At 34.1% G+C, this 12,979-nt stretch overlaps 1 protein-coding gene across 12 annotated transcripts in view; it reads left to right on the plus strand.

Annotated features, from left to right (window-relative positions):
* PPFIA2 (PTPRF interacting protein alpha 2) overlaps positions 1 to 11,652 on the plus strand; it is a gene marked incomplete at both ends in the record, with an annotated part of 485,975 nt that extends 474,323 nt beyond the window's left edge. For 10 of the 12 annotated variants that reach the window (XM_080705631.1, XM_080705636.1, XM_080705638.1 and 7 more), the window contains 4 exons: positions 2,221 to 2,396; positions 3,958 to 4,026; positions 8,114 to 8,273; positions 9,470 to 9,528. In XM_080705631.1, the coding sequence (XP_080561757.1) occupies positions 2,221 to 2,396; positions 3,958 to 4,026; positions 8,114 to 8,273; positions 9,470 to 9,528 (464 nt within the window). Of the gene's footprint in view, positions 1 to 2,220; positions 2,397 to 3,957; positions 4,027 to 8,113; positions 8,274 to 9,469; positions 9,529 to 11,623 lie in introns of those variants that run through there. The other 2 variants (XM_080705637.1, XM_080705639.1) reach the window with 1 other exon arrangement.
* Positions 11,653 to 12,979: the final 1,327 nt, after the last annotated feature.

The following is a 12,979-nucleotide window of genomic DNA, read 5'->3' on the forward strand; positions in this document are numbered from 1 at the left end:
TGAGTGAAGACACAAATAAATGGATGTTGTATAATTTCATTTGTTGAAATAATTTAAAAATCAGACAATAGTAATACCTAGTGAGAGTATGCAGAATATTGGTTGCTGTTGGGCTGAGGGTCATGAGTGAACTTTTGTGGGACTGTGATATCACTTTGTTGCTTTAATGTTATACACAATAAAATCCAAGTTTGTGATTAATGAATGCGGAACTAAAAATGCCTTTGCACATCTTAACCACCATAAAACTACACTTCCCCCCTCTCCAAATACTAGCTTGATTTTTCTGATAGTTGAAATAGAGGGAAAATAAATAGTAGAAGAATGTTTCCCCAAAACTGTTTTATGCTTTTTCTAAAAGAATTGTAAATTTTACTCACAAATAAAAATTAGCAAGAACACTCACTTTTACTTGTATAGCAGGAAATAGTTTCCTTCCTCTTCCTACAAGTAGAAAAAAATGTTTTCTTTCTTTCTTTCTTTCTTTCTTTCTTTCTTTCTTTCTTTCTTTCTTTCTTGTAATAGCTATTTTATTTAAAAACATACACACACACACACACACACACACACACACACACATATATAGTATTTGTTGTGGTACTAGGAATGGCACCCAGGGACATTCTACCTCTGAGCTACACCTCCAGCCCTGTTTTTTATTTTTTGAATTTTGAAACAGGATTTCACTGAGTTGCAAAGAGGCTCACTAAGTAGCTGAGGCTGGCCAATCCTCCTGCCTCAGCCTCCCAAATGCTGAGATTACAAGCATGCGCCACCACGCCTGGATCACACTTTATATATTTAAAGTTCTGTGTTTTCAGCCTTGTTGTAGACTTATTATTATCTCAGATGGATGAAATTGAACATTGTCTATGAGCAGGAAAACCATTATTACCCACTTTTTTGGAAAAGGGAACTTGAGCTCAAGTACACATTAGTCTTGGATGTCATTCAGAGGAATCAGATGCTGTGATCTGAATGGTTGTGTTCCTCCCAAAATGTGTGTGTTGAAACCTTGTTTCCAATGGTATTAAGAAGTAAAGCGTTCAGAAGGTGACTGGGCTGGGAGGGCAGCCCTCAGGAATGGGTTAGTACTATTTATTATAAAAGCGGCCCAAGGAAGCGTGTTTGCCCCCTTCTGTCTTAGGAGAATGCAACAAGAAAGTGCCATCTCGGAAGCTTTCTCCCCTGCCCCTCTCTCTCGCAGTACGGGGGATGGAACCCAGGGGAGTTCTACCTCCAAGCCACACCCCTAGTCCTGTTTTTTATTCTTTATTTTGAAAAAGGGTCTCACTGAGTTGCAAAGGGCCTAAGTAGCTGGGACTGTCCATGAACCCCTATCCTCCTGTCTCAGCCTCCCAAATGCTGGGATTAAAGTGTGTGCCACCACACCCGGCTTCTAACGTTTTTCTTATTTACCCTTCCTTATAATTATTTCTTATTATGGAGCATTGTGGTACTTCTATTTTACTAGTTTGTATGGAGCATTCTGCCAATTCATAATGGGAAGAAATGGAAGAAAATAAGTGATAAAACTCATTTTGCTAAGTTTTTACCGTAAAAAGGCACACATGATATTTTTTCTGTGAAGGTTTTATTTTTACAAAGTAAAAAAAAGTGTTTTGTGCCTCAATAAAATGCTACTTTTCAACCAAGAAAATCAACATGTGATTTGACTGATTGCTTGGTTTTTGCATTAGCATGTTTTTGGCAAATGATAAATGAACATATGATGGTAACATGTACTCTACATAGTCTCTGCATTATTTTACTATTGTTATGTTTTATATATTATTTCAGATGAAAATAAAGATCATCTATTTTACATGCAACATTTCAGTAGTGGTTAATAAGAACAAGAGTATTAGAATCTCTTTGGCTGTTTACTGTATGTTACCAAGACACAAGTAAGAAACATCTCCATCTGGTGGTAAAAATATTGAACTTCAGACCCCTGGGGCTCTAGTATGAAAATAAGAACCAACTATGGAGACCTTGTGTTTCATCTGATGGAAGTGCTGTCACATCAGTGATAATAATCACTTATGAAAATTGCAATTTTTCTTTAGACTTAGAGTGCAAAAGTTTCATTATTAGAAAAATCACATAGTGCATTTGAAGGCACACATGTGATATGGTCGATACCTGTGGTTCATTTCAGCTAGTGGTTTTGCTTATTATGTAAAGTACTGCAGCCTAACATAATGCATCTCTTCCCAGATGTGTTGGTGTGGAGCAATGATCGTGTTATTCGCTGGATACAAGCAATTGGACTTCGAGAATATGCCAATAACATTCTTGAAAGTGGTGTACATGGCTCACTGATAGCCCTGGATGAGAACTTTGACTACAGCAGCTTAGCTTTATTATTACAGATTCCCACACAGAACACCCAGGCAAGTTCCTTTATGCGTTAGTCTCAGTGGATCCTGTTTAATATAATGACAAACTAAACCTTTAGGGGAAAACGTGACTGTGAATGATCTCTTTAAATATTACATTTGTTGCCAGGCGTGGTGGCGCACGCTTGTAATCCCAGCGCTTGGGAGGCTGAAACAGGAGGATCGCACAGGTTCGAAGCCAGCCTCAGCTACTTAGTGAGGCTCTCAGCAACTTAGTGAGACCCTGTTTCCAAATAAAATATAAAATGGGTCTGGGAATATAGCCCGGAAGTAGAAAGCCTCTGTGTTCCACCCCAGTACCACCAAATAAATAAATAAACAAATGAATAAATAAATAAATAAATATTACATTTATTTTAACTGATATATTAAAACAAAATTATACATAGAAATGGAATAATGTGATGTTGCAATACATTTTATATACTATGTAATATTTAAATCAGGTTAAATGCATCAATTTCCTCAAATATTTATGATTTCTCTATGCTATAAGTTTATAAATCATTTTCCTAGATTTTTGAAATGTGCAATATATTATTGTAATCCATAGCCATCCAATTGTGAACTAGTATGCCAGAACTTCTTGTTCCTCCTTAGCAATAACTTAGCACCCACTGATCAGCCTTCACTTTCCCGATTCTCTCCAGACTCTAGTAACTACCTTTCTTCACTCAATTTCTATGAGAAAAAAATTTTAGAACAAATTTTTTAGAACACATTCCCCCCACATATTCCATATATATGTGTCTTCATGCAGTAATTGTCTTCCTGTGCCTGGTTTATCTCACTTAACATTTATAATTCTTACTGAAACTTAGTTGTCTTTGAAATGTGTCAGTGAAGCTTTAATGTCAAAGTACTAAATTTTTTTGACAAAGGAGAAAATCATAAAATGAAACAAAAAGGGATTTAGAGTTATGTGGCCAAACCTCCCACTGATTTCCCCCAAACAGCATCTCCAACTGATGGCCCTCAGTGTCTGCCTCTCTCAGAGGCAGTCCTATTTACATATCCAAGTCATACAGACACTTAGTAGTGTGTGTACCAGTGACCCCAAAATCTAGCTAATTACTTGAATCGATGGAATTCCATATAAATCAAAAGTAAGCCATTCAACTGACATTAGAGTCCTAAGAAATCATGTATTAAGAGATAGAGCACAGGGACTCTTAATAACTAAAGTTTCTCCCAATGACGATCTTTGGCCAGGTTTGCAAACTACCTGCTTAGCTCTGATAAAAATGTGCAGTCCAACTTCACTTTTCTTCGAAGTCTACATAAAATAGTTACAATAAAGTAAGAAAGTAGGGTCTAAGCCTCTTGACTTCAGACATAATATGAGGTTGTCTGTCTACTGTCCACTGACAAAAGATTGCCTTACCTGATATTTATAACTAAAATTTATAATGACTTATAGACGTGAAGGACTAAACACCTTAAAATCCCATAATAGAAATGGAGTTTGTAATGCATTCTCAAATAAATCTAATCTATATGATTTATTGAATATAATGTGATTTCTGTGAGGATAACTCTAATCTGATGTCAACAGGCAAGGCAGATTCTTGAAAGGGAATACAATAATCTCTTGGCCCTGGGAACTGAACGACGACTGGATGAAGTAAGTCTTTACTTAACATTCAAAAGGGATCTTGGAGATTTGATGAAGGGAACAGTACCCTGTGCACATATACGAAATTATCGACACTAACTTCAATAAATGTATGGGGAGGGGAGGGAACAGGTTGTGCATGATGGCTTCTATCACTCTCAACTTCATTATGATAAACAATTACAATGCACCAATAAAAATGTATTTTAAGACAAGGCCTTAAAGAGTATAGGGAAAATAATGAAACATTCTGACTTTAAGGAGTAATACTCGGAAATTAGCAACATGTTGGTTCTGTGGGGAGAATCTATAATATTCCTCACAATTATCTTTAAATATTAAATTACAGTCTTTATTTAGTTTTGGAAAAGAACTTTATGAATTCATAAGTATTCATTTCATCACTTAGAAACACTAAAAAGTAATTTAAAAAGAATTTTTTCATGATCAGGGACTATAAAACGTTGAACAACATGTTTTTTTTAAAAAAGCAAGCATCTAAAACACTAATATTGACAAATTCAGCTTTTAGTCATGAATGCTTAGTTCTAAACACTCTTTTCTCAGAAAATGTTAGGTTTTTAAAATGAAGAGAAATTTGCTTTCAATATATGGGCATCTTTTTATTATTTTAGATAACAATATTGAGTTCTTTAAAAATACATAACAAATGGATGGAACTGGAGGATATTATGCTAAGTGAGATTAGTCAGTCACAAAAAATAAATCGGATGCTTTCTTTAATATGTGAAAGCTAAGGAGAAATAGGTCATAGGAGGAAGTCTAGATGAAAAAGGAAATCACAAGACAACATAAATGAGGGGATGGGAGGGAGGAAGAAGGAAATTCTCTAAAACACACAATGTACTTAAACATATTGAAGTCCACCACTAAGCCAAGCAAGGGAAGGAGGGATGGGGAGGGAATGGGGTGGAAATTGGGTAGGGGCTAAATGGGAGATGTGTACATGTATGTCCACACAAGTTTTTTTACCCTAATATGATGTATGAATATAATACATGAATAAAAATTTTTAAAAATTAAAATAAAAATAAATAATAAGCCAGGGATGATGGCTTATGATGTAATTCCAGTACTTAAGAGGTTGAGACAAGTGGTTCTCTAGTTCAGTGCCAACCTCAGCAGCTTAGTGAGTCCTTTGGCAATTTAGGGAGATTGTTTCCATATTAAAAAATATAATAGGGTTGGGGGTATAGCTTTGAGGTAGAATGCCCCTGGGTTCAATTTCCATTGCCACAAAAAATAAATAAGTAAATAAATAACATTTTTGTAATCATAGGATATAAAAGCTCTAATGTAAAAATATCTATACATAATATATGAATGTTTAAATGATGTGGAAAAAAACTTGTAAGAAACCTTCTAAATGGATAAATACAAGGGATACCAGTATATCAGTGGACTCATAGATACTTTTAATAGTTCTTCTGGGGTTTTCTGCAGGATCGTTTTTTTAAATTATTTTATTTATTTATTATTATTATTATTTATTTTTTGTGGCACTGGGAATGGAACCCAGGGGCCTTCTACCTCCGGGATATACTCCCAGACCTATTTTATATTTTATTTGGAAAGAGGGTCTCTTAAACCAGCTGAGGCTGGCTTCGAACCTGCACAATCCTCCTGTCTCAGCCTCCCAAGCGTGTATGCCACCACGCCCGGCCTTCAGGATCGTTTTAGAAGTAGTGGACCCTTAGTATGAAATGGAAAATACAGAGAAGCATAATTCTATGTTGCAAAGTACAGGTGTTTCTTGGGTAAATGAACACAGGAGATTGTAAAATAGAGCGGTAATTCTATGTTCAAGTGAGTGGGGTATGTGATCTTGGTTTTATAAGTCCATACTATCCTTTGTGGAGGAAATTATAGAGATAAGGTCCCGAGTATGGCTTTTAATAAATTTATAATATTGTCCAGTAAGGATATTGATGAATACTTCTTAAGTTCAATTAAGACTTAACCATGTTTAGCTTTATAAGTTGTTTGATAATCTTTTTAAGACTTATTCTAAATTGTTGATTCAAAAGTGTAGTCTTATAAACTCCTTTATTTTAAAATACAGTTTCTCTTACTTAAAATTACTAAAGAGGCAGGACATGGTTGTACAAACTTGTAATCTGATTACTTGGGAAGCTGAGACAGGAGGATAGGAGGCTCTCTTCTAGACTCAACTACTTAGTGAGTCCCTCTGCAACTTAGTGAGACCCTGTTTCAAAATAAAGAATGAAAAGTAGGGCTGGAGATGTACCTCAAAAGTAGAATGCCCCTGAGTTCAATCCTCAGTATTTAAAAAAAAGAATTACAAAAAGAATTTAATAAAAGTATTAAAGACATATCATAGTATTATATTCTAAAATGTGGATTGGCCTTAAGGAACAGTCCAGATAGAGCAACTAGCAGCATGGATTACAGTGGATTACAGTGCTGCTTCCTGATAGTAATGAACAAGGTGAAAATTCTATTGATTAGGAAGTGATCATCTGTTTTTTTAATAGTCTATCTCATTGTCTTAATTTTACAAACACAAAAAACACAATATGTAATTTTACTTTTCAAACTCTTTTCTCTTTTGTCCAACTCTTTTTCTTTACTGTGAAGAAAAATAGCCAAACAAGTTGCTTAAAACCATTGTGGACTTATTTCTAGGGCTTTGCTGATCACACTCAGATTCCACTAAATTAATTTGAGAAGTGCTTATGTGCTTTTGTGGACCCCATCTCATGAAAAATTTTCTCCCATGATGTTATTGCTTATAGTTCCCATTAACTTTCTGTAATAACAGTACAATTTGCTGAAAGACCAGACCTAACGAATCATGAGTCAAACTTTTAACTTACTAGCTTATTCTGAAGACTTTACCTTATATGTTATAGGATTTGTACAGTATAATGTATGGTCTTGTAAAACTGAGGAATATTTATGCTTACTAAAATATCTTCTCCAATTATTTGAAATCAGAGATGCCACAACTGTGAAAGTTTGTTTACTTTTTCTATATTTACAAACATTCAGAGTTCTAGGACAATGCAAAATACAGCATTTGAGATGAATAACAGATATCTTTTAAATTATAAAATGGCTACCAAATCTAAGCAAAATTTATTAATTGATAGTAGACAGTTTACAACGAATATATGTAATAAAATAACTTTATTTTTATCAGACTGACGTTAAGTGTCAATTAAATTGGTAGTCTGTGAAGAATACTTTATAATGTTATCAATTATAAGAATATTATTTTATTTTTTCTATACTGATTTTAAATGTCAATTAAATTGGTAGCCTATGAAGAATACCTTAACTTATTAATCTGTATGTCAAAATAATGTCAAATAAGATAACAGAGTAAACAATACACACTTGGCTATAACGTCAAGAAATAAATAGTTTGTTCTTAGGCTAGGAGCTTAGTGATTTTAGAAGATAAAATCTTGGTAGAATGATTAATGTAACATCATGTTTTTAGTAGCACCCAAAGAGCATATGTATTTATTGGAAAGATGGTGTCCAACCTATGAAGGTTTTTCAACAAATTACAACTTAATTGTATATCACCTGATTTCTAACAAGTCACAAGTTTAGCATTTTTATATACTCTATAATATCTCATATTATTCTGTCTCAAATACAGATTTCCCACAATACATATCTCATTATACATAAAAACAATCTCTCTCACGTGGATGAGTCAAATGTAGTCTACCAAACAAATGATGCTGTTGAACATATCTCATACCAGAAGACCCATTAGTGTGAAGTAAAGTATATCCAGTATTTCTTTTGGAAAAGAATTTGGGGTTATAGTTTAGGTTTTCAAAGATGTTTACTTTAAAGACACCAAAGCTTAGATTTGAAATCATATGACTAGCCTTATAAACACAAATTTTGTTTTAAATCCCCTACCTTCTTACTTTGAAATCTATAAGACTCTTGGGATGAAGTATAATATTCCATGTGCGCATTTGAAAGGAGGAGTGTAACTAATCTATTGTACATGTTTCTAAGTACATGGTTCTGTGTGCCTGGGCTAGTTAACTTGTTTTCATGATGTCACATTGTACCTCTGTACTAGCAGAGTGACGACAAGAATTTCAGACGTGGCTCAACCTGGAGAAGGCAGTTCCCTCCCCGTGAAGTACATGGGATCAGTATGATGCCTGGGTCCTCAGAAACACTACCAGCTGGATTTAGGTTAACCACAACATCTGGGCAGTCAAGGAAAATGACAACGGATGGTACAGTAGTTTTGCATTTCTGCTTAAAAACTAAAATGCTTGTTTAGCAAAAGCAAGTATAATCCTCTGACCTCGCTTAGCTTTCTGGAATTAATTCTTTTCTTGTGTTGGTTTGCTCTGCTTGGAATTTACTTTGCTTTCATTAAAAACTAGACACTTCTGCAAACTGCTAATGCATGAACTCATGGCACTTCATTCTTATTTTAAAAATAAGTTATAAGACACTAATAAGAACAGTTATGGCTAATGTCCACATCTAGGAAGAACAAGAGACATCTGCATGACATGTGTTTCTTTACTCTTTCATTCTCAAATTAAGTAGTTTATTAGGTAGAGATAAGATTTGGACTACAAGTCCACAGTAAATGGAAATTAACTCCACTGAAACCTTACATGTTTAAATATTCCAAGTTTTATTTTTCATACTAGAAATACAGATTCATAAGACATTTTCACTTGTGACCAAAGCAAAAGGCATTAAATAATCAAGAACAAACATGAAAAGAGAATTAAACACATGCAAAACCAACAGTAATTTCCCAGTTAGTATTTCATTCTGTGGAGATTAGACTTATATCATATACTTCACTAAAGAAAACAGTCATTCTGGAGAGACAACTTTGAAAGAGCAGTCACAAAATTTTTGCTATTTGGTAAGCATTATAGATAAATGTCCTTCTTTCATTATTAGAATGATCACCTAGAATCATTATTTCTTTTCAAAGTCACAGTGATTATGATTTTTAAAATTACTTGCAACACAAACTACAGTCTTCAATCTACACCTCTTACATCCTGTTAATATTGTGGAACATACTCCCAAGATTTATGAGTAATTTACCATGATTAAAATTAGTGTAGAAGTTCTTTAGCATTTGGAGAAAAACCCAATCTGCCATACTAAATCCTTTAAGAACGACCTTTGCAACAGAAATAGAAGTACCCTGGGGGCTCTCTTACTACATATCTCATCTAAAAAAGGAATACATAACAGCCTAAAAGCTCAATCAATTGCATTGTGATCCATTTTTATGAGTAACTAAATCTAGAAAAGAGAAATCATGTGGCTCATATGCAAAAGAAAGGTCTACTGATATGTCCAGGATTCCTTCAGGAAGAGAAAAGTAAACCTTTCTCATCTGAAATCTTGTATTCAGTCATCCAAGAACCTCTAAAGCCCTTTTCTCCATTTGCAGTTGCCTCATCAAGACTGCAGAGGTTAGACAACTCCACTGTTCGCACATACTCATGTTGACAAGCCACTCAAAGGAGGCAGAACTGACCTGCTGTGAGTAGTTACCCTTTGGCTGACAAACCAACAACAGCAACAACAACAAAATAACGGAACCTACATAGACTAGTAACTATACACTATGCCTTTTGGTATGGCCTAGCAGTACAGAGGTGAGATAACCCCTTTGAACCACTACAGGGGGGAAAAGGAATCTCTATATTCTAACTCTAGTATTTTCTATCACCACCTGTCTGCTATAGTTAAAAGATTTGTCTGTTGGAGGCCTGCCAGTCAACTATTATACATTAATGGGTGTTTACCACATTGTTTTCTTCTTTTTTGTATAATTTTATATTGATTCCCATAGTATTTTATTAATAAGACTTTGGCATTTAAATGTATATGTGTGGCAATTTTGTGTGAAAGTTAAAGTAGGCAGATAGGAATGTAAGCAAGCTCACAGGGCCAAAGAGTTGCACAAACAGAAAAAACGATTTGGAAGTGGAGTCATACCTTTTAAAAACAAAAGTAGAAACTGAAAATGTTGAACCTTCAGTATGTTGTTTTTCATTTGTAGAACTTATAGTTGTTGAAAACAAGTACGAATTTTAAGTATTTGGGGCCTAAAACATAGGGACAAACTAAAATTACTTTCTAAGAATAGAGGCTAGGAATAGCACAAAACCATATATATGCTAGTTTTATATAGCTGTGTAATATAACCATAAGATACAAGCATTTACATCTAGAGAAATGCTGGTCAATGGAAGCTTCTTTCAAATCCATAGAAAAATGGCATTTTATTAAAAAATAGTTTTATAAGTAAACCTGTAGACTTATCAATCCCAAATGTTTAGAAGTTATTTTAACCTAAAATTATACTTTATCAAAATATTCCATAATTGTCATTTAATTAATATTTTTGGAAGAACACTTTTTCCAGCAATATTTTGATCCAAAAGTGCTCACAGGCATAGAACAAGGAGGCTGCAGTAGATATGGGAACGGCTTCCCTTATGCTGTATATTCATTGCCTTTAATCCGGAGCTCCATACAATTTACTGTTGGTCTTTCGAGCCTAACTTGGGAGCTGATATGCTGTCTTACTTAGGTCACTATTTAAAAAACAGTAAAACAAAAAGGATCCAGAGAAGAAATTTAATTTCAGAAAGTACAGTGTCCTAACAATAAAAAATTGTAATTACAGTATACAATCTGGCTTCTAAGTAGGTACAATTTAAAGTATGTAATACTTTGACTAAATGAGAGACTTTCCAAAATACTCTTATAATAGATACCACACATAATAATTTCCTCAGGATCTGAACACTTCACTAACTTACAAGTGACTGTTTAGTATGTTCAGTAGTGCTTGCTTCTTAGCTCTTGACTGATGGATAGACTTACTCTTTTAACTACTTGCAATCTGTTTCTTATGCATGACATTCTAGTTCATATTTCCTAGTTCTTACTGTTAAGTGGAATAATGATATTTATTTATAATTTGTAAATGTAGGGAAAATCAATTTTTATTTTGGCAAAACTTTTGCACCTTTGATTTTTTAAAAACAATAATTTAAAGAATACAATTTGTAGTCTCATATCTGTCAGTAATTGTGAGATTTTCCTAAGTATGTGATGGCTAAGAAAGAATCTGTGATGCACGATTCCATGATGACAGTGCCTTTAAAATATATCTGTTATCATTGTTTTATTTGTCACAGTTAAACAAAATTATATTTTAAGAGCTCAAAACATATATGAACTAGAATAAAAATCTATTCCCTGAAATGAGTCAACCCAACCTTACTAATTAGCAAGCTAAGCTGTAAAATCTTCAGAAGGCATGCTGACATTGTGATGACCTCTGTTTATAATTATGGCCATACTTTCTGCAATGTTGAGCCACATTATCATTTATTTAGTTGCCCTGCACAAAAGGGGAGAGGAGCAAATGTTGCTTGCATCCACTATTGATTCAATCCTAGCTGATTTTCTTCTTATTATTTTTAGCACAGATGTGGGTAGGCTGCATGGAGGTGCTCCGTAGAGTAGGGGGATGGGACTTGCCAGGCTGAGACGTTTCAGTGAGCTAACTGTCCATTGCATATTTTAGATGTCGTCTTTTCAGTCTACTCTACCTAAAGTGCACTACCATCAAAGAAGAGGAGCAGTGGAAACCTTTGTGAAGACAAAACTCAAAGGAAAGATGTCCAGTAATGACTTTTAATATAGAACTAAAAATGTGATTTTGGGGGGAGTTGGATATTACATTTGATTAGTTTACTACAGTTGTAATAAAATGCTTAAGTCATTTGAATAATAAGCATCATCCACATCATAAATCCTGTACAACAGATGCTTTTATGAAATGGAGCCACCTGTTTTTCATGTTGTAATATACTAGGCATTTATGTATTACTGTGCATTTCTTTTTAAATGTGTAAGTCTTATGTAAATGGATATAAATATGATTTTTTAAAAAATAAAATATATGGTTCATGGAGTCTTGAGTGCAAACATTTGACAATTCCAAGTACTGTTTGTATTTTACCATTCCACCATTTTTACAGTTTTTGAATTGTAACAGTCAAATCAATGTTTTCTCGAAACATGTTTCAGGCTTTGACATGTTTTCCTTCAAGTCTGTCAATACTTAAAGCTGAACACCTGCCTCTGATCATGTAAAAATAAAAATAAAAAAAGAATGACTTAACCTGGAAATGGAGCCAAAAATGACCTTTAAAGGCAATCAGGGATGTCCTATATCTTTAGAAATAGCACTGTGATGGCTCGATCTCCTTTTCAATACAAAACCAAGCCAAACTGTTTACAAGAGTCAAAAGCAATTATTTAAAAATTTATATTAAAAATTATCTTCTCTTGTTACCTGTGGACCAAGGGAAAAAAAAACAGAAAACACTACTTTACTTAGAATCACATGTTCATTCAAATACTTTGAACCGCCAGCCCACACTGGACAGTGAATGTCAACCACCAGAGTCTGAGGCTCATTTCCACTGGAAAAAAAAAGGAACCCGGAAACCCTTCCTTTTTTGTCAAAGTAACAGGGCATTAGCCAGACTCATGACTAATGTTATAAGCTTTTAGCCGAGATGGCCTTGTTGTGACTTCCCTGAAGTCAGTTTTATCAGAGGAAATAAATGAAAGACAGAGTGATTACATATATAGTGTATAAAAAGTATAGAGGAGTAATCTCTTCCCTGTGGCTTTCTTTGGTGGTGTTATTGTTGTTTATTCTTTGTTTATATGGGAGATTTCAAAGTAAAACCTATTTAATACTACCATTTATCTAAATGCTGATTTTCTGCTGCTTGATCTTATTAAGCGCAAGACCTGTCATTAGAAATTTCCTTTTTGTATTTTCATTTGCGATGTTTGCACGTACATTACATTTGTTTTTGATGTCTATTTTTTGTTCAACAGATTCAGTCAAAAGGTAATGGTAACA

Source organism: Muscardinus avellanarius, assembly GCF_963383645.1.
Source record: "Muscardinus avellanarius genome assembly, chromosome: 11".
Lineage (NCBI taxonomy): Eukaryota > Metazoa > Chordata > Mammalia > Rodentia > Gliridae > Muscardinus > Muscardinus avellanarius.